The sequence below is a fragment of the Accipiter gentilis genome, chromosome 28, assembly GCF_929443795.1.
Source record: "Accipiter gentilis chromosome 28, bAccGen1.1, whole genome shotgun sequence".
NCBI classification, from domain to species: Eukaryota; Metazoa; Chordata; class Aves; order Accipitriformes; family Accipitridae; genus Astur; species Astur gentilis.
Genome location: NC_064907.1, coordinates 8372650 through 8395001, shown reverse-complemented (window position 1 = coordinate 8395001; position 22352 = coordinate 8372650). Strand labels below are relative to the sequence as shown.

At 35.5% G+C, this 22352-nt stretch overlaps 1 protein-coding gene across 1 annotated transcript in view; it reads left to right on the top strand.

Moving 5' to 3' along the window:
- Nucleotides 1-22352, top strand: part of FMN2 (formin 2) — a 162707-nt gene that overhangs the window by 103897 nt on the left and 36458 nt on the right. The window contains exons 13-15 of the mRNA XM_049831137.1: nt 258-317; nt 499-619; nt 11656-11748. Coding sequence (XP_049687094.1) covers nt 258-317; nt 499-619; nt 11656-11748 — 274 coding nt within the window. The remainder of the gene's footprint in view (nt 1-257; nt 318-498; nt 620-11655; nt 11749-22352) is intronic.

The window sequence follows — 22352 nt, the reverse complement described above, 5'->3', positions numbered from 1 at the left end:
AATCAGGAGTGGCTTACAGGAGTGTTATAACATATTTTTCTATTATTTTCTTTAATGATTAAATGGTATTTCAGGGTGTTGATTTGTTTTTTTGGTTGTTTTTTGTTTTTTTGTTTTCTTTTAGTGAAGGCACCAAATCAGCAAAAAAATTTTCTGTACTTGACACTAAATATTTCATTTACTTGAATTATCGTTTCTGAATTTGTTTTTTTCAGTGAGTTTCAGTAACACAGCAAACCTTACTCTCTTCTATACAGGACAACAGCAGAAGTCTTCTATCTTACATTGTCTCATACTATTTGCGTAATTTTGATGAGGTGAGTGAGAATTAATTTTGCTCTTTTAAATTCCAGTTAAAAAAATCAGCTTACTAAATTCACTCTTCTGCTGGCTGAGATGAGGAAATGTGCACAAATATTCTTCATGCTTTCAGTTATATATTTTAATATATTAAAAAGTAATGAACACTATGTAACTGTTCATTTGCATTTTTGCCAGGATGCTGGGAAAGAACAATGCATCTTTCCTCTTCCAGACCCACAAGATCTCTTCCAGGCTTCACAAATGAAGTTTGAAGACTTTCAAAAAGATCTCCGCAAAATGAAGAAAGATTTGCGAGGTACTGAACCTAGATTAAGTGCTAACTATACATTACCAACATATCCCTGCTGTTATTGTTTGTATCATTTTGAGAAATTAGATGATAGTATAAAAATAGTCAGGTATTTTTTACTTCTCAATTTCTATTTTCTTTCCTTAATTTGCTTTTTCATGACCATTTAAGCAATAATTCATAATTTTCTGTAAATAACCTGGAAGAGGTTATTTAAATAAACATCATCAAACCAGTTGGGTAAAATCTTTTGGTTTCAAACTACTTTCAAGAAGTCTTTCACTATAAAAAGAATTGCAAAGTGTTGGACCATGTTCACGACAAAAAAAATGTTGATAATCAGGTCCAAATATTCTCTGGTAGATAATATATATGGCTTGTTGTTAAAAACAGTTGAAATAACCTGAGTTAGTTAGTAAAAAATAATATGCAAAAGAAGTATTTTTTCTCCTGCTTCTGGAATGGTTTCTTTAAATGAGCCCAAGAAGCTTAAAATAAGATGTATTTTCTAGTCTTTAATAAAGAACATGTATCACATGCAATACGTTTTTTAATAACATTGGGAACTAAGCACTAAGTTTAAGTTAAGCAAGAGTAGCTTGCACAAATGATGGCTAATATCAGTGATCTTCAATATTTTTGGCAAAAGTCTCTGCTAGACTGGCCAGTTATGTACTATTATGCAATATCTTGGAGAGAAGGATTCAAATCAAGGAGTTAAATTATATTTCTGTTGCCTTGCTGATTTTGAATGGCATGCATCTGGAGAACAAGGAATGGTTTGGTAAACCATTATTCCCCGAACAACCTAGAATGGAAGGTTCTCTATTAAAACAAAATCATAACATGGTTACCAAAGGATACCTGACCTTTCCTTCTTGCCCCTATCAAGCTTTCTGTGTGGACGTTTTAAAATTTGTTTTAAATGTTTAGAGGTAATATTTAAAGTTGTATCAAGGTCACTTAGTGTGATGCTGAGGGGCGAACTGCAGCACCATCTGTTTGCTGCCCTGAACAATCTAGGAGGCAAAAATCCCACATTTCATCCATGAAAACTTATTTCTTGCAACTTTCAGATATTCTGAGGGCTGATCTCCAAGCTCACCCATAGAGAAGAAAGATGCTTAGGTCTGATTGAAAAAAGGTACTTGAATTCAGGTGCATGTTTACAAACATCCATGGGGGCAGATGTTATTCCTTGCAAGTTCACCAGAAATATTTTTATGTAGACTGAGGGTTAGATATTTTTAGATCAAGGTTGAAATTTGCACACAGACATAAATCTCTTATGGAATAAATCCACACTATGCAGTGATCAAAGCAAGGGTTCTGTAAAAATGGAAATTACATGCTTCACTCTGCCATCAGGCTGCAGTTGAATTCTTTCTGTGCTTCCAATCCAGCCCTTAGGCTGGAGTCTTTGTTGTCAGTCTGTTCTGTAGTTAATAAAACTGAAGAATAACTGCAGACACCATTACTCTTTCGCTATTCCCTTTGGTACAAACTTTTTGGGGGACAGCATCAGCCCCCTTCTGCATCTTCTACTGGATATGAAATGACAATTTCAATACCAGTCTGCAATCTCATTCATGACTTCTTATCATCCGTAAGTGATGCAAAATGCTTTGTGTTGGCGCTCTTTTCCAAAGAAAAGTGTCACCGTAAATTAAAAAATATTTGTGTTAAAAGAATTTGATGACTGCAAGAGCATTCACTAAAAATTCCGGGTATTCCAATAGCTTAATTGTTGTAATGCTTTCAGTGAGACAGGATAGCCAAGTTTAATGACAGTCTTTTAAAATAGAGTACAAGTTTTAGCTGAATGGATAAAATTACTTCAAAGTGGTTTTCTTCTGCACTTAGTTTAAGTGTACTACCAGATTCGCTAATGCGCATCTGGAACCTTATGAGTTACTAGAGCTAGCAGGTGCCTCATTAAATGACTAAGCAGGAGAAAGGCTGTAAGATGCTGAGCAAATTCTGACAAAATCCTAAATATGATCCTCTCCTTTTGACGTCGGTGAGAGTAGATGAGTATTGAGTATTCCTGGGAAATACTGACTTTAAAGCTATAGAAATAGATGCCCACAAATGCATTCCAGTTTTATACTGAGATGCAGACTGTAAACTTGGACCTATTTTCATCAGTAATTAGATGGAAGATTCATGATAGGATTTCACCATTTATGGGGGGGTGGATGTTTGCTTTGTTCTTTATCACTGAAAAACTGAAAATTGGACATAAGAGGCAGTATCACCACTTCAAGGGTATTCTGTCCATGTTAGTTTCAAATACCCTGCAAACCATGCATAGCGAGATCACACTTAGTACAATGGGGGAAGGGGGTATTGCTTCACCTAGGAACAAAAGCTTCTGAAGATATTTTATTTCTGCCTTTAAAAACTTTCTATGATCATTATTCAAAGGTAAACTTCAGCCCAGAAGGATCCTTTCATAAAATTATGGGGCTGCTTAGAAAACAACAACAAAAAAAAAATCACAAAGTAGAGGAAGTTTATTATTTCAAAAAAAAAAAAAAAAAAAAAAAATTTGTAACCATAATAATAGCAGTTCATTCTAGCAATGCTGTATTTTTCCATCTAAATATGTCAGTAGCATACAGAGAGACGTGCAGATATAAATAGTCTTTACAGTTCTGTAAAATAATTTCATTTTCATGCTCTTTCACAGTTCTGAGCTTGGGCTTATGTTTGTGTTAAATGAGTTGTTACGCTGATTGCTTAAAAAGAAAAAGCACTCATGATGTTCAAACTTGTATGCTTTCTTCCTTTTTGACTGTGGAGGCTCTTGTCCGTTTTAAAGTTTTTGTGACCTGTGTATGCCTTGCAGTTTGTAAATGCTAGAAAAGAAAGTCTCTTCTAAGATTTCAGATTAAAAGTATAAATCCAAAAGACTTTCAGAAATTAAAAAAAAATAAAAATCTCTGCTAAAATTATAGTGGAAGCTACACTAATTACGTAATATCAAACTTGCAAATAGTTCAGTTTTGGTTTTGTTTTTTTAAAATAATATAGACCCCAGGGATAAAGTTTATATACTAGGGGATTTTTTTAAGATATAAGACCAAAGAACAGGTAGATCCTTTTACTAACAAACCAAGGGAGTTTGGCTCCATCTGTTGCTCCTAGATTTCACAGCTCTCCAGGATTCTCGCTTTAGCCTTTTTGACTTCAGTGACATATAGTTTAAGCAACTTGATCTGCTTTTGATCTCTCCTGGCTGTCAGCAAGGTTCCTTGATGCAGTCATGCCAAGCAATGACTTCTGTTCCTATGTCATTCCACGGAAGAAACTTTAGCACTTGCCACATGACTTAAATCAACTCACCATGTAAAGAAAATTGAGCATCCAGGGTCACAAGAGCAGTGCGTGACTCTCACTGATTAGGACCTGTGTTGTGTATCTATTATTATCAGTATATTTTTCTAGACACTTCAGAATGATAGAGGTGGGGCAGAAAGATGTGGGGAAATGGTGTTTTGAATCAATTAATGTTTTAATCCTGTCTGCTCTGACACTTGCTGGAGGTTTAGGAAAATGTTGGATTTGTAGCCCATGAAATTCTTCAAGACATGTATTTAGCTTAGAAAAGAACTAGGACACTAAAATGGCAGTGAGAGTTACGGTATTCGTGAAGCACTTAAGGCAAGTAAAAACTGTTTAGAAGCTGTTCTTTGGCTACACATTAACATTTTAGCTTTACAATAGTAAGTTTATTCTTGCAAATCAAAAAATAATTCATCAGTTGTCACTTATTGCAACACTTTCACTGAAGCTCAGCTAAAAGGGAATTAGAAACAGTGTCAGGCGGAAAGTAAATCTGACTAGTAGAATTTTGAAGACATGAATAACACCATATAATGCAGACTGCTATAAAATCGGGTTAAAGTCAGGACTTGTTTATATGTCATAATGTTTTCATATTTAATATCTTTGATTGAAAACTGATTACAAATAGTAATTATGATAATTAAATATTATTTTTGTAGAGATGGTTTCTTTTACTACTGTGAGTGTTTAAAACTCCTTGAAAAGTCTCCATTGATATGAATTAGGCTGTGTGGCCCAGTACATCTCTCTGATTTGGAATAAATGTGACTGAGAATGTTTATGAAGTGTTAAGCATTTGCAGAACACCTGGTGTTTTAAAAAGTATGTTCTAAGAAAAGCCCCACAGTACCTTGGAAAAATACACATTCCCTATTTTTATGTGCTTCTTACAGTCATCTAAAATTATCTATTCAGCTTGGATCTGCTGGTTGTAGAGCTGGTATGTGCTCTTGGTTTTAATACCTGCTGTGTAAATCAGAGCATTGGAAGTACCATATTGTGCAACAGAAACACGTTTAAAAGTTGTATTTGGGGTGGTGTCAATGTGGGACTGAGAGAGGTGGGGCAGTAGTAGGCATGCTATGCTTTGACCCCTTACCATATCTTTCTCACATAGTTTAACTATTTAGCTTTTGACAAATTGTTCCTCTTGCCTCAGTAATGGTTACCCCTAACAACTACAAAGAGGCCCCAACCCTAAGAGTGCAGTCGAGCTGTAGTTTGAGATGGAATTTTCCTCTTTGTGGCCAACTCTGTGTCTGGGGTGCACTTTGCAAAATAAGATTGCATCCACTGCTAGTTCTTTCATAGGCAATATTAATGTTTGCAGGCTAAAATAAAAAAGATGCACCATTCTATTTGCATGGCATCTCCTCTCTCTCACACGCATGTATGCTCCTATCTTTTCATATTCACAAGACGCTCTGTTTCACAGTTCTGATTATGAAGCTAAGACTGTGGCAACATTTTGGTGCCACTTCTTGATCAGCAACAGGAGCGGTATTAATTTCAACTTCAATTAACAAAGTTAAGCAGCCTAAGCCATTTAGGGTCCTGCTACAGATGACAGAAGAGGAACGGATTTCTGTCCTAAAATTGATTGTCCTCTCCTAAAATTGAGTGCTGAGGAAAGGTCTTGAGTTTAGTCTGGGGACCTATCTTTTAAATAGCTAAAGTTTGATGCAATGAAGTCCATCCTAAGAGGTTTCTCAAAAACCTATTATGTTTTTAGATGTGCTTCTACACTGGTATTCCAAGTTGTTTCAAGAGAAGGTAGGGAGCTGGAGGACCAAGAACTGAAATGGAGAAAAAGTTGTGTTCTTGGAGAGTTTGAATTCATTGCCACATCAAAAACTTTCTGTTTTAAGATACTTTGAAGTGTCTGTGTTTCTGTTATTCTCTGTCAGTAGTTTTGATATAAATGGGAGTAAAGATTTTTTCATAATTAAGAAATAGATTTTTGGCTTTTCTTATATGATCCATAGATCCATACTGTGATGAAAAGATGCCTTCCATCTTTTATAATAAAATGCCAAATCTGTCAAGGTAACTATTAACAAAATAATACAGCAACATTAGCGGTTTTGGTCAATCCTACAGTTATCTCTACAGTCTACCTTTACAGAAATAGCTATTGTTTTAACCAAATTAAGTCTTTACTTTTGCCTACTCATTAACAGCTCTGCATCCACAAATTCTAGATGTTTTTTTCCACCATCACTGAAAGGGTTAATTGCTGCAGCTATGCAGCATGCAGGCTCCTAAACCTAAACCAGATGTAAACTAAAGCCAGGCTTTCAGTCAATCTGTGAGTCATATTTTACTGTCCTCAAAACTCCAAACAAGGAGCTGTCTATGGAAGCCCTTGAAGACTCAGCAGTTCTTAGTGTAAGTCTTTAGAATTCCCAAAAAAATAAATAAAAGAAAATTAAGAGCTCTTTCTGTACTTGTGGCCGAGTTCATCAGTTTGTCTTTTGATGAGGCCAGTATTGTTTCCTTTAGGTAAAGTCTAAGCTTTCTTTTAAAGTCACAGGTTGCAGTTATAAGGAATCCAGAAAGCACTGAGGGAGTTGTGAAAGCAGTGGTTATGCTGGGATATACTTTTCAGGCAAGTAGGACACAGGCAGATCTCCTGTGGGAGTTTGAGTACTCAGAACCTCTGAAAATTAAGGACATAATTTCAAAACTTCCTTAAAGAATTAAAAACAAGTAGTCTATCAAATCTCAGTGCAATGTGTGCTCTCAAGTACCTTAAATGGTCTTGAAAAACCACCTAAATTCTGTAGAACTTCTATAGATAAGTATGTGGTTTCAGAAGTGGTTAACCAAAACGACCTAATGGACCTGTTAATTACTCACCCAAGATAATTCACAGTTCTCCTTGCTTTCTTATTGAGTTTTCTGGTAGGTTCGTCTTTTTGTTGTCCTCGTTGGTTTGGGGGAGGGGTTGCTTTTGGGGTTTGTTTTTAGGTTTGAGTGTGTTGTAAGAAAAATTATGCTGCCCACTATTATCCTGACCAAAGACAGTACAGGAAGCCTGACAAGCAGCGGATCATCTGCTCACACATTTTGTTCAAAAAGACATCATTTAGGATTAGAAGAGATTTGTGCTTCCAAGTGCTAAAATTTAGTATCCAACAGAACTAGATGGAAAACATGCATTAAAAAAATATTCTGCATCTTGAAAACATTTTTTTCCTCCCTTTTAAAAAAGTAAAGCAACTATTTTTGATAATGAGACTGGGTGCATTTTAGATCACTTACCAGAATTGCTTACTGAAAGTGTTAGTACAATACACAGAATGTTTTCTGACTCTTTTCTTTTTCTGTATAGATGTCTCTTAATCAATATTGGCTGTTGTGAAACTTTGTATAGTTTTAGTATATTGACCTAAAATTAAAATAAAGTAGGATGAGCAAGCTAACACAGTAGCTTGAAAAATGGCAATTAATTGTATTTTAGTATAGAAATAGAGAATGAGATGAGATTCTTGAGATACTGGATACAGCTGGAATTGCAATTTCTTTAAATCTCCAAACTGGTTTTGAACACAGATTTTCACATCAATTTCCAGATCAGGAGCATTTGAGAGATGGGCATGTATGGGGAATTGCCCCAAATTTAGAAGGTCCTCCCAACAAGAATCCATTTTTGTATTGCTTCTCTGGAAAATCTCATACAGTCCTCTGCAGCATATGATATTAGAGAAGAGATGAAATTAGATGGACTGTTAGTCTTTCTCATTTTGGGGATATTGCTTATATGTTAAAATTGATTTAGAGACTTGGAGAAGAGGTGTCTGCCTATGCCAACTTCTGCTTAGGATTTGAGATCTTTGGAAGTTATAAGATCAGTGCATGAGGACTGGGTATTCGGGACTACAGGGAACTGAAACCACCTCCTTGCTGCAGAGCAATACGAAGAAGTTTTTACCTTTCATTATTCCTGTTTGGGCAAATCCATGTCATCAGATAAGCTTCTACCTAGTGCTTGGCTTTTGTGACTGCCTACAGGACTCTCATGTGTGGTGCCTTGAATACCTTTCAATTCTTTCATTATAAGAAAACTTAAAATCTGCTTAAAGTGAACTGAACATAGGAATATGCTAGCTTTGTCTAAGTTTTTCAGTTGTGTACGCATCTCCCAAGGTGAGAGAATAACTAAGCCTATGAGAACAGGGATGATAACAGAGCAAGTTTTGAGTCTGTTATCAAAAAAGAGACAAAACTTTTACAAACTCATCACAGCAGATCCCCTTTGCCAACCTATTCCTTTGATATCTGGGAAGTTTAGCTGGGCTGCTTCATGGAGAGAAATGTGTTTCAGTATGAGGCTGAGAAAAAAATATTAAATATAGAAGACTGTTGGTATTCTCACATACTTTTTGGTTTTTAGGGTTTTTTGTTCTTTTTGGTATGTTTCATCTCCACATTGCTTAGAAGTTATTAAATACTATTCTGACACAAACCTTGATTCAGTATCTTATTCCTTCCCTTGGGCAGAAATACTGGTAACTGTCTAGTGTTTTGTGTTCTTTTCATAAGATCAGCACCTTAATTTCTTAAGTTACAGTGAGGAATAACAATATCTAATCCAAATAGTGGGGTTTTATAGTCTTGCGACAAATTACAGAACATGATACATGAGTGTTATATCTGACAGGTTGTGTAGGGACACCAGAGCACCAGGTCTGGTGCACCAGGTCTTGGTGCTCTGGAGAACTGGGAAACTTAGGAAGAGCTTACAGGCCTGTTAATTCTTTAATGAAGAAAGCATCCAATGAACTAGTTTGTTTTAAGAATAATAATACTGATATTAGTATGGTAATAATGACAGAATTTGGCCTATATTTAAAGGTTGGATGCTACATATGATATCTTACTTTCTATAAAGCAAGAAAATGGGATTTTTTCCTGTGTTTTTCTTTTGGATTTTAAATGATTTAGACATCATTTGCAATTCAGGAATAGGGTAAAAAATGGACCAGAACTGTTATTCTTCTGAATAGCACTGATTTTAGTCTTTTAACAGGAGGGGGGGGGGGGGGGACCAAACAAAAAAACCTCCACCAAAAACTGGAGAAACAAAGCTATCATTAACTGCACTCCCTTTCCCCCACCCCATATACATGCACAAACAAATCAACCATGGAAGAGCTTCCAGTATTTAAATGGTTAAAGAACAGACATTTCATTCTGACAATATTACATGTTTTTCTTTTCCATAGCAAGTTGAATATAAAGGCTAGTATATCCCTGCATTTCCTTATAGACTTTGAAAAGGGACTGCTTCAGGCTATTGGCATGGGTATAGGCTAAGATTGCTGGTGGGCATATATCTTAAGATCTATATTTCTCTCAAATCAGCTGAGAGATCAGGAGTTCATCGTGAGCTGCAGATACTAATTCAAGGGAGTATAATGTTATACTTCTGTGAAGAATATGTAATCCATATTCTGGAAAAAGGTATGGAATTTTGGTGATATTAAATGTTACAGTAGGTTCTATAGTATCTTTCAGCTCTGCTACTTATTTCTGAAGAGGAGAAAAGAATAATAGAAATTCTATATGTCACCACCAGAATGTCTCTGCAGAATAGTATGTAGCTTCTCTATTTTTGTCTATCATACACTGTAAGAAAATTCATGGCCATTTGGATCCCCTCCCCTATTTCAGCTGTGTTGACTAACATTTATTTAAAAATTACAGGCTTCTCCATGTGACAATATTCATGGTGGTTTTTATTTTTGGGGGTCTTGGGGGGGAGAGTGTTTTTTTTAAATACTGCTTCATAAGCAGGGTTACCTGTTTAATTAAATATATTCATGTTAATTTTTTCCCCCTAAAAATCTGCTGGTATTTATTTCTATTTTGCTATAAGCTTAAAAAAAACCCAAAACCAAAACAAAAAAACACCCTCCCCCCCCCCCCCCCCCCCCCCCCAAAACCCCAAACCAAAAACAACCAACCAAACACACAAAAACCCAAACAGTGAAATTTTTATTGTCACCCTGGCTTTACTCCACTTGTGTGGAGTTACCAATTATTTGAGTCAGTCTGTTCTTCTGTATATGTGCATTTTAAAAACTGGTATCTCTAATTGTCTTTGGTATATTCACAACTATGAGAAAAAATGATTAACCTGTGTCTATGAGATCTAAAGCTGCATTCTCCAAAGATTTGCCCCAGATATAGCAGACCAGATGAGTAGCACCAGATGAGAATCAAATTATACAGCTAACAATACAAAGAGTGATATAACTACTGTCATATATATTTACCTACTTGGCAGTCTAGCTTGAATGACAAGGTACAGATCTGTAGTGGGTTGGCTGACCAGCCTTTGCCAAAATTAATGAAAATTTGAATCTTTGTCTCTAATTATATTAATTGCTCTACTGTGCTCTTTTGGTATGTCATTAGTTTCTTGCTGTAAACTAGAGACTGGTATTATTTACCAGAATATAAATTCATGCTTGCTGAAATAAGAACAAGATCACAACTGAGGGGTTTTTTATTTTTTTATTTCCCCCTGAAACCTCTTCAAATATTACAGAATGACATTTTTAGAGCATATAATAGTGATACATATAAGGCTACTACCTTTTGTTTCCAGTATTCAAAAGCAGACTACAATTCTCATCTGTAGATATTTGGATTGATGCAATTCTAGACATCATTTATATTTACAGGAGATAATTGTGATAGTACATTCTGCTGCTTCAAAATCTTTTTTTAAATGTCTAACCAGTCTTCTGTATTTAAAGACATATTAATAATCCTGTTTTGCCAAAAGAAACCCTAGAATGTAAACAAGGAAAACACATTTTTTGAATGTGTGCACTTTTACTGGGAATTTGAGGCAGAATTAAGCACGATTCATTTCTGTTGAATGATGGGAACTTATCACAGCCTAAAGAGATTCCCCCTATAATAGAAATCAGAGCTTAACATTCTCCTGACGTAGTAGTGTCAAGTCTTCTGTTGCCCCAAACTAAATTAACTGGGATAGTTGGTGGAAGCACGATGGTACCACCTTACCAATGAATAATCTGTGTCAGGGCTGCTTCAGGCTCCAGCTTCTCTGTCCTGGTCTCTAGTGCAATAAGAACCAAGCTGTCCTTCTCCAGGGTCTCACACAGAGTTCAAGCCATGATAGCTATACTCGTATAATCTTTCACTTTAATCATTTTGCACTATTACTTTTGAGCAATGCAAGGCACTTCATTATGTCTGTGGTTTTATCAGGTGTCAAGCCCTCATCTGGCTTTACTTACTAAATTAAGGTCCTTCCAACTATTTGGTGCAGGTTTTGCATCTGAACTTTGTTTTGATTCAGGCACTGTCACCTGGGGCCACGTATGTCAACGCGGCCTGGGATCTGAGTTTGTAATTTTGTTCCCATATTTTTTAGCCCCTTAAATTTGTCTTTCTCCTTCAAAACAATTGAATACTTTTGTTAATTTTTGCTACCGCTCATTTTAAATTAACACACTGTCCACAAGTTATCTGTATATTTTGGTGAAAAACATTTGACCGGAAACTTAATTGCTTGTGCTTGAAGTAGTGTTTGAGGCACATATTCCAGTGGTTTCATTGGCTATGCATTAACTTAAGTGTGTCTTTTATTACAGTATGCAGATCCATACTATGATGTGTCATCCTGAACTAATCTGTTACTTCAATTTCAGCATGTGAGACAGAAGCAGCAAAAGTTTATCAGCTATCACTAGAAGAGCACCTCCAGCCTTTCAAAGACAGCATGGAGCAATTCATTAGTCAAGGTAAATAATGAAACGTCACTTAACCTTTTCATGACATTTCAAAGGAAAGTTATGGGAACAATGTTTATACATTGTGGGAAAAGGACTGTTTATTTTGGCATCATAGAAAGATGTGGATTAGTTTAATCAGATGCCACGCAGTTCTGAAAGATTTGCAAAATGATTCTGTTATACTGTAGGTGACTCACTCTCTTTTGCATGACAGCAAAGACAAATGCTATTGGCTTGAGTGTGTGATCTTCTGATAAGTTCAACATTCCAGTAGAAAACAATTTTACAACCTTTGTTCCTTGAAAAATTATTGAAGCTGGATCTGTTTCATTAACTTCTTTCCAAAGAGATAATTCTTTTTTATGCGCCAAAAACATGGAGTAAGCATAGCAAAAGTAGTTAAAAGTTTTCCAGATATAAGGCAAATCCATATGAAATACTTGGATGTGATTAGTGGAAAACATTGCAAGAGAAAATATGTTAGAAATATCCTGATGAACTGGCATCCAGAGTGCTAGAAGGAAAACACTCTAAAAACGAAAAGACTATGCTTTCAATGCTTTACTAGACCCTTATTTTGCAAGTCTATAGGAGGCATGGATAACTTAATTTTTCACTAGTGGTATATCAGAGCATGTCTTGAAATACTACTCTGAAAGAGTATACTCTGTATTGACCAATTCACTTTTTGATACAAGCTAGAATTCAATGCGTCAGGGTGACAATGGCCTGATGAGTACACCAATGTAATTTTAACTTTCTTGACCACTTTGCTGTTCCTTCTGCTTTGATATTGCATTTTGTAATAGAAGACAGACCTGTTGTCTCCTGAACAGGTTAGTTATGTGAAAAGTCAGTTTCTAGTGCCAATTCAATGGAGCTGTCAGTAATTTGTTAGCCTAGAGCTGTGTCAATGAGCTACCGTATATAGAAATCATTATTAACTGAATGTGCATTATGGTTGAGAGGCCAGTCAGATATGCATTTATCTCTTCTTGGTCAGAATATCCAAGATGACCACCTAACCAAACAATATAAGAAGTGGAGTACATTTGTTTTAGTATACACTGATCCATGCTATGGGGCTCTCAATTACAGTGAATAAATTGAGCAAAACCACCATTTTGAACAATCAAATGTGAACTGATGTTTTCTAAGACAAATGTCTATTAGCCAAACCTGGCAAATATGATGTTGTCTTCAGCAACAGTAGGTATGAACTTCTTTAAAACTGGATTCTGATTATGTACATGACACATAAATCCTACATTAATGGCATGATTAAACATGTAGCAAGTGTTTTACATTAGGTTTATATTATTACTTATATATGTAGATAGGGGACAATCAAATCACAAGTTGGTCTGAAAGAGATCACTAATGGTATACAGTAAATCATGCCATATGTTTGCATATTAACCTTAATAACAGAGTAGGAAATCAAACATGAGGATTATATTTCATCAGACATATATCTCTTAAATTTCTTTCACTTCTTTTAGAAACCATACTTTTAGAAGTATCTAACCCTATACTTCAGCTTACTTTATGATTTCTGACTATGACTTCCAGAGCATAAATATATATAAGCTATATAGTAATCTGTTTTTGCAAGGATACGCGATTTCCTTTCTTGACTATGTGTCTGTGTTTTAGGAAGTGAGGAAAAAGAGGGGGGAAAAAAAAGGAAAAAAAAAAAAGAAAAGGAAATGCATCTCATCCATTAAGAACTTTGCTGTGTGTCGGGTGGTTGACAAAAGGAGAAAAAAAACCATGTCAGTAAAAATATCATTGTTGCATTTTAATGAAAACAATTGGAAATGTGTATTGCGAACACAGTGGACTGTGACTAAACAATTTCTGCATTTATTTAAAACTGTAAGGCACATTTTGCAGAATTCTGTCCCAATGTAAGAAAGACAAAGGTTAACATATAGGAAAAAAGAATCCCTGGTTAAGTTCCAAAAATAAAGTAATTTTAAATACCTTTCATTATGAAATCCTTTGTTTTTACTTCATGGGATTGAATTCAGACTTGAAAGAGGCCATGTTTAAAGCAGGATTTCTCTTTCCTGTTCAGTGTTTGACAGGCTTTTGATCTAGATATTTTTTCTAAGGGCTTTTGTTGTTTATGTAGACATAATCGATGAGTCTTTTCAGCTAGACTGCACACATGATCATTTAGAAAAACAGAGGGACAATTCTTGGCACCTTTTGGGGATTTGTGTTTATATAACATATGCTCTGGGCAAAGAAAAATCAAGCTTTAAGTTTTTATCTTTTCAAGTTCCAGTTTCTCTAAAGTCAGAAAAAGTTTTAACTTATAATTCAGATGAAAAACATTTTTCATAGGGTTGAATAATTTGGCATGTTTATATGATGCCTTTTCAGAGTAGATAACTTGTGTGCATAATGGGACCCAAAAGTTCAAAGTAGAGTTATTTACAGCATATTCACTTATACTTGTTGCTAGCAGCTAAAATGGAAAATGGTTTTCCCATAGGCAAGAAAACTTGGACATCAAATTAAATATCCTTGGCAAGGGGTTAGAAAGGCACTGCTTTATAAGAATAGTTACGTTCTGGCACAGTTATATAACTTTGAATTAAGTTATTGTAACTAGTCTAGCTGATTGTTACTATTGATGTATTAATAAAAAATCTTTTTTTTAGTGTTAATACTTCTATTAGACTCCTCAGAGACAAAAAAAGGTTATATAATATTAGCTTACTTGTAAAGGTTATTTCATTCGAAAGATAGAGGGAAGAGGCAAGAATGTGTTCAGAGTTGTAATATTTTAGATGAAAATGCTAGTGGGATATGATTGAAGTAGTTCAGCGTTTGCCTTGCCAGCCTAGTCAGTAGGCTAAATAATCAGCATATTCATTAAAATATGCAAATTAGTGAAAGGATGTCAGCCCTTTGTCTGATGGACTTCAGGGTCATTCTTAAAATGACCGTTCCACTTAACAGAAGATCAAATTACCTGTCTTATTTTCTCTACACTGGCTTAGTGGATATTTGCAAGAATACTTTAGTCTATGCGTTTTATTTCTGAGGGTCTATGTGCCTCGAAAATTCCAAGGCAATCCTATCTGTTCTCCAGTGTTTTCTGTCCTCTGTTGGGGTCCACATGCTGCAAATCATCAGTCACAAAGTATATAATGTGGTTCTTTTGTTTTCACAAATGTAAATAATTTTTTCCTGAAATTCTCCATAGGCACAGGGTTTAAAAAGGGAAAAGGAAAAAAAAAAAAAAAGAAAAAAAGCAAGAGGAGCTACTTCAAAAAAACAGATTAGAGAAAAATTGTCAGAAAATGCAAAACTTTTAAAATATATATTGGTTTGTTTGTTACATATTTCTAACCATTTCTTTATGGGTTTCCAATATTTGAATATACAAAATAAGCATGAAATTTAGTAGAACAGCAGTCCTTTTCCATTGAAAAGTTATTCAGACAAAAGTGTAGGAATTTAAAAAGTACTGTTTGCATGTCCCCATATTCACTGAAGTTTTCTGTCCTTGAGTTACTCTCCACATGTTATCACAATTTGAATAAGAGAGATTGCAAAGGAAAACACTGTTTGGGAGCCTTGTCTCCTTTGTTCTGTATGTAGTTGTGGATAGATAGGGACACAAAAACATCAGAGATCACCTCCACTGGTTTAGAGAGTTTCAGAAATCACTTCTTTTCCTGGGGGAGATGTGTCTGAAACACAGGACAGTGGGGAAATACTGAGGGCACTAATCATCGTGCAATTTGTAGAGGAATTTTATTAGCAGTTAGTAATCCTTTAACCTTGTCCCCACTTGATAGGATAGCCAGCTCATGTTGAAAGAATGTGTGTGCATGAACCACAAATGAGTCTCAGTCCCCAGGTTTTAACTGTGGTTAACTTTGCAGTGAAAAGCAGTCTTTGGGTGTTTGCTGTTGGGACTCCAGCTAGGCTGCGCATTCTTGTCAGCCTGATAAGGCAGGAAAGCTATGATAGGAGGCAGCAACCATCACTCCCTCAGAAAAGTAAGCCTGGTTTGGGAACTGGGAGAGGCAATATGTTGGAATCGCAGCTTTTCCACTGAGATTCTATAAATTGTGCAAATGTTGCAGACTTCAAATCTGAGCAAGGCATGCGATATCATATTCAGAAGTCAAACCAATTTAATTAGTTTTAGACTTTAGAAAAAGCATTATGGTGTAGGAAATTTAAGCACTGGAATGCATTGTTTGTAGGAAAAGTAAAAACATAATTTTCTGGTGTTTAGCTAGTTCTTCTAAAAACATTGGGAATAATTCCAGTGTGATTGTAAGTTTTGGAGTACAAGGTAACCATTCAACCTTTGCTTCTTTCTAGTCTTATTTTGCAAAATTCTGCTGTTCTGCTCTTGTTAGTGAATGCCAGCCCCAAGGTTTCATTCTGTTGGACCCAAGAATACAGACTCTTCTCCGGACCCAAATTCTAGCCACATCCTCATGATCTTGCAGAATAAAGATGCTAAAATTGTCCTTTTGGGTGAGTTGTCTGTAACCATCTCGCTATTTGCCAGGAAGAGCATTCAGGAATCCAGTTTCCAAGCCATTAGTAAATGAATGTATAAATCACAAAGTGTGTTGTATTTATCGCTGTAGCTGCAACCAGATAGTTGGCCATGACTTGTTCTTTTAGGTCAAGCAGCAAAAGGCTGTGCATCATCAAATGATGGATTGTGAATAAGACTAAAGCATCAGACTGAATCTTGGATGGCTGGGTTCGGTTCCTGGCTCCATAAGTACTGTAGATTATTGTGAAATGAATGCTTCTAGGGTAATCTTAATTCTGGCATTTTCTAACCCAGAATGATTGATTTTGCAGATTCCATTTTCTTTAAATGTTGCTTTTATAATTTGATTAATATAAGGGAGAATATAGCAATACTTCATAATTTTTATAAAAATAATTTGAGGCAAATATGACTAAAACACCATTAGGAATATATACAAATAAATGTTTTTGTTCGTCTTTAAAAAAAAAAATAATGCACACAACATTAAGGAGTTAGATATTGGTAGATTTATGTGGAGATATTAACTTTAAATATTATCATTATCAAAATATTCTAATTACTAAGATTAAAAAATCCAAATATTTTTCATCTTAGAAGAAACTATTGGAGGGATATGAAGAACAAACAACATAAAGTCACTAGAACAAAAGATGCAGGAATTCACAATTAAACAATTTAATTCCATGTATGTTTACATTTTTATGTTAGTATTCTTTTTGTTGGATTACTGAAAGAGCTTTTAAAACTTGTTCTTTGAGTGCTGAAAGTATTTTTTTAATCTCACACTGACATCCTAATGCTAATAAATAGTTTAACGTCAGTATTGTATAAACTTGGCCTTACCTCAGATGTCAGTACCACCATTGGTGTGCATTATTACATAATAATCCTAATTCAGATTGTGTTGTATTTGCAGGCTTCAATGAATTAGCCTTGCCTTGCCTCAAAGTCCATGAAAGGCCAGACCTGGGGCTGGCAGCTGTTTGTGCCCTTGGCATGGGATCTCATTTAATCATTTTTGTAGGCATCAATACAATGATTTCAGACAGTACAGGTGTGGCAGAGTAAAAAAGGTAGTTTGGCAGCGAACAGATCAATACATGAGCATCACAATAGCGTGATGGAAATCATCCACCCCAAAATATTCTGGATAAATGCAGCAGATTGTTGAAATTACCAGAAACCTTGTGGATAGTTGGGGGGGAGTGAAATTAATTCGCATTTTAAATCTCTTCTCCAGTAAAATCTGAAATGTGCTCAAATGACATTGATTTTATCACATAGTTCCTGGTATGGAAAAGGAAAAATAAGAGGAAGACATTAAAGCTTAAGCAAGAGTACTTAGCTCCTTCATTAGCCCTCATCACTATGGCATGACATGTTTAGCACTGCAGAGTCCAGGCTCACAACTGGACAGCCTTTCTTTTAAATCAGGCCTGAAAGCTCTCGCAGTATTTTTACTGTAGTTAATAACATATATTTAGTCCTAGGTATGCTAGCTAACTGCACATCTCTTTAGTGCCTAGTTATGACCTGGTTGAGACCTTTGAGCAGTGTAGGATTTTTGAATCAGTAGCAAGGAACATGGGTAAGGAGCTCAAAGCCACACATGAAATACAATGTTCCTTTCTCCCTTCCCTTCTCCTTTCCCTTTTTGCATCTGGGTCCCACTTCTTCCTCCATTGAGCTGACAGCAGATGTCATCTTTCAAAGGGTGGCAAATAACCTGTCTTCTTATCAGACTGCTGCCTGAGATGGGTTAAAAGAGGACACAAACAGCAAAACGTGGAGAGAGTTCACATCTTGAAACAGCATGTATTAGGGGTAGATAGGACTTGTGCTAAGGTTTCTTTGTCGTTACTATTAATTAATATAGTTATTAATTTGAAAAGTCAGTCGTCTTTTATAGAGTCTGTTATTAAGTTTAAATTTTTTTAACCTTCAACAAAGATCAACTTCCAGTGCTTACATATTCACTGAGAATTTAAGCTGTGGTTCCATAGATCTTGGTAATGATCTATGGGGCTAGCACATAATTTGAGTTGTTCCCATTGTGTGAGCGTAGAGTCATTGTGAAGTGCAATTTTTTGAATCAGTATCAATGTTTAACTTATTGTAGGTGTTGAAAAAACTGGAACAACATAGTTAGGAAAATGTCCGGCGTATTGGATGCTCTATCCCCAGTTATCTTCAAGAAAGTGGGGTTTGAATGAAATATTTAAAAGTTCTTTTTCATGTAGGTATGAAAATCTTAGAAAATAAGGGAGGAGTGGGTATTCTTCATGCTTGCAACCCTCTATGAATTTGTCATAGGAAATACAGAAGGATGTAAGATTCTTGCTAGGATCCCCGGAAGAAATCCTGCTTTCTTCTCTTGCAAAAGTTTTCTTAGCATAAACATACCTGATAACAAACCATCCAAATGTACTTGGATCTTTGTTCAGTGTACATAGAAATTCTCAAAACTATAGCAACGTAGCTCTAAGGACTCCTCGAAAAGGCATTGTGTCAGTCAGGGGAAAAAAACCCCAAAACAAAACACCCAAACCAAAAAATCCAAAAATTGGCTCCACTTGAAAGTTACAGGAAAGCATACTCATAGCTAATTATAAACAAATACTAGTTGACACTTTAAATAAAAAGAGAGGAAAAAAGCAAAAAGATTTAGGATGTAGACAAGCAGATAAAAGGATTCTTGTTGATTACTCAGATGCATTCCTGTATTCAATTACCTGAGAAGATGTGATATTCCCTTAAGAGAGATCAGGAGATCAGAAGGGATGGCAGTTTCGTGCATCTTCTTACTCATAGCCCTTTGAAACTGGTTCAGCAGAAATAGCTTAAATTGCAACAGGGTTTGGGGCCAGACATTGACTACAGACAGTAATCGCTGGGTCAAGATCATACCACAAACCAACAGCAAAATGTTCTGGTGGAACAAAAACTCTGAGAGGGTGCTTGAATGCTGTACTTGGAATAATTTCTGAATCAGAACCAAAGGGTCAACTTGTTTTGTGACTATGCTTATCTAGTACATTTGCGCGTAAAGGACACTGATAATTCTTATTAACTGTTAGCTTTGAGTCTATTTTTTTTTCTCATGAAATTCCTGGTATTATTGCATATTCAATTTTAAGCTTAAGTTTTAATGCTTTTTTTTTTTTTTTACAAAGCCACTAAGCATGAGCCCCTTTAATTTAAAAATTAATGATCATCTAACTTTTCTTTACAATATTTCCCAAAACCTACTTCCTTTTTGATAGTTTCCATCTAAAATGGCTACTTAGTTCTTCCCAGTGCCACTCATGTCCCCAAACACATTAGTCTTATTAAACAAGCAACAACAAAATCCAAAAACTGAGGCAAAACACATTCAGAAGTCTAAAGAGTGGAAGAAAGAGGTTTTTCTCAAGAGCTTTCTACTGATCCTGGTGTCTTTGCTATTCTCATTTAGTATTTCAAGGTATTTCAAAACACGGTGTTGAATAGTATGAGGATTGCCAAATAAAATAGCTGTAAGTATTATTTTGGTGTTTTCTGGGGGCATTTAAAAGTACATGTAATACCAAGGAGAATGGAGAAATTCTCTTAGGAGCTCTGGCAGAGGTCTTGTAAGCTTGAACCTTAGACTCTAATAATACCAGTGTAGATACAGGCCCTTGTTTGGGGCGGTTGTTCATCCAGTATCTTCAGTCTCTATCTTCACTTTCTTTCTGTCCTAGTCACATGCATGAGATACCTACAGAAGGTATCCTCATAGTCTCTGTCAGGCACCTCAGGTCCTCAGATCTTAGTGGAGCTGGGTCAGCAGTGACAAACCACCTGACGTTCCATACACTTTCTTTAAAAGTCTGTCCCTCAAATTTGGGGGTTTTTGTTTGTTTGTTTTGTTGGGAGTTTTGGGGGAGTTTGTGCTCTGCCAGAGAAGATATTTGGTATATTTTCAAAGTCCCAGTTACTATTTACCCAGCACCAATGTGGAAAAAAAATGTCCTCTTTAAAGATCCTAGTAAATCTGCTGCAAGGGTTTGTAAAAGTGTTAGAAATAGTTTTCTTTTTTTCAGTAAAAAGAATTTCTAAAAATTCCACTGCTTTTTAATAATATGTATATAGCACAGGGGTAGTCCCGGTTTAAAATAGTTGTTGCAAGTCTTTGACCTCCCAGGTAGTCTTAGGTCAAATGTTTCTTAAGATTTTTAAATCCTCTGGAAGAGATGATAAAAAGTGAAATGTCTCACTTTCAAACAAGAAATTGCAACAACTGATAACAGACAACAGACATTATATGCAATATCTGTCCATACAGAAAACAGGCTGTATATCCAGAAAATAGACATATTCTTGTAAACAACTTTTTAAAAAAATAGATTTAATGCAGAAGGTATAATGGTTAAATTTGAAGGAGACTAATGTAGAAAGTTTATTGGACTGAAAATGAAAAGATACTTGGCAACGTTCTTAGTTCATGGAGTGGCTTGATTCCTGCAGAGATTTTAGCATAATATGTCCGAAATGTCACTTGTCATTGAGGTCAGAGGGGAGAATTTGTGGTCAAAAAATGGCTTTCATGTCCTTATCTTTAAGCCCCTCTTCATTTAATTTAATATTCTAGGCTTCTTAAAGAAAAAAAAAAAAAGACTCTTGCAGAAAAGTGAATTAGTGAATTATACTGTTCTGCTAAAACCCATTTTTTTCTAGAATGCCTGTATATACTTCTCACATTCAATTTTGTGAGATGCTTCAGGTTTTCATAAATGCATAGGTCACTTTAGTAGGGCTGTTCATATATGTGCCTTTGCAGAAGTTTATATGTAATCTTTGCAGGACGCTAATCTAAATGAATTGGAAGAGCAAACACACGGAACAATGGCATGTATCATTCTGGAATGCGGGTATATGCTGATAATGACAGAGCTTTTGTGAATTGAGTTAATTAGACTTTGTGAGGCCTTGTTGGAAAGCTTGTTTTGAATTGCATGAAACCAAGTTTTATGCCCCAATTATAAAACATGAAGCAGTAAATTTAAACAAATACAAAAAGTGATAAGATAGAACATCTGATGTGAGTAAATTTTGAAGAAATACATATTCCCCGTAGTTAAAAGAATTGATTGAAGAATCTTGGATATAGTACAGTCCTCATGCTTGGTAAGGAATGACGTAGGGAGGAAGGAATGTACTTGAATTTTGACCAAATATATAACGTATTTAAGAAGTATAGACCTTGCTCTAAAGAGAGACCATCTTTAAATAATCTGAAAGTATCTTAATGGAAAAAGCAGGCAAACAGTGGAACATCATCCATCAAGAAGGCATTAAAGGTGCTTTCAAAAGAAAAACTGAAAAGAAAACTAATTCAGTATATGTTGTAAACAGTACATAAGGCAGCTTTGGTCCATGAGAGGTCACTTTCACTCTAAAATGTTCTTTTTTTGATATGGCAATGTTTTTCAATATGACCTGAAGTTATTTTTCAACTATATCCTTTTAAGTAGATTTTACAAAATATGTATGCCTTCAGGATTATGAGAGCTGCATGTAAAGCTCTACAATATATTGACTGTATGCAGGCAGAGATATAAAACTAAGTTTTACCTCTGCTGACTGATGCATTATATGAAATTTAGGGGGTAGTTTTTCCTGGTATGATATAGTCTTTAATAGATTTGGAACAGTGTATTTGGAGGTGGTTTAGTAAGTTAGTGTCAATGATCAAGAAATCTACTCTTAGCAGGGGGTTGGAGAAAAGATTGTGAGTCAGTAAAACATAGAATATTTTCATTTGGGAAAGATAACTGACCTAAGAGAGGGAACTCTTACATCTGTCAGAAAAGCCTGCAAGCAGTTGCTGCCATGGAGAACTTGACAGATTCTGAATATATATGAAAGCAGATATGGCTACTGGATGACTACAAGATTTCTTTTAATGTTTTAATGTTTTTCAAAGTCAGTAAGACTTTCTGAAGTAATCTTGTTTCTTGAGGATAGAGATATAGAGAAATTTTAGTGGCAGAACAGAGCACTCAGAAGTTCTGAGCTGCCATGGTATCCCTGGAAATGACCGATTTTC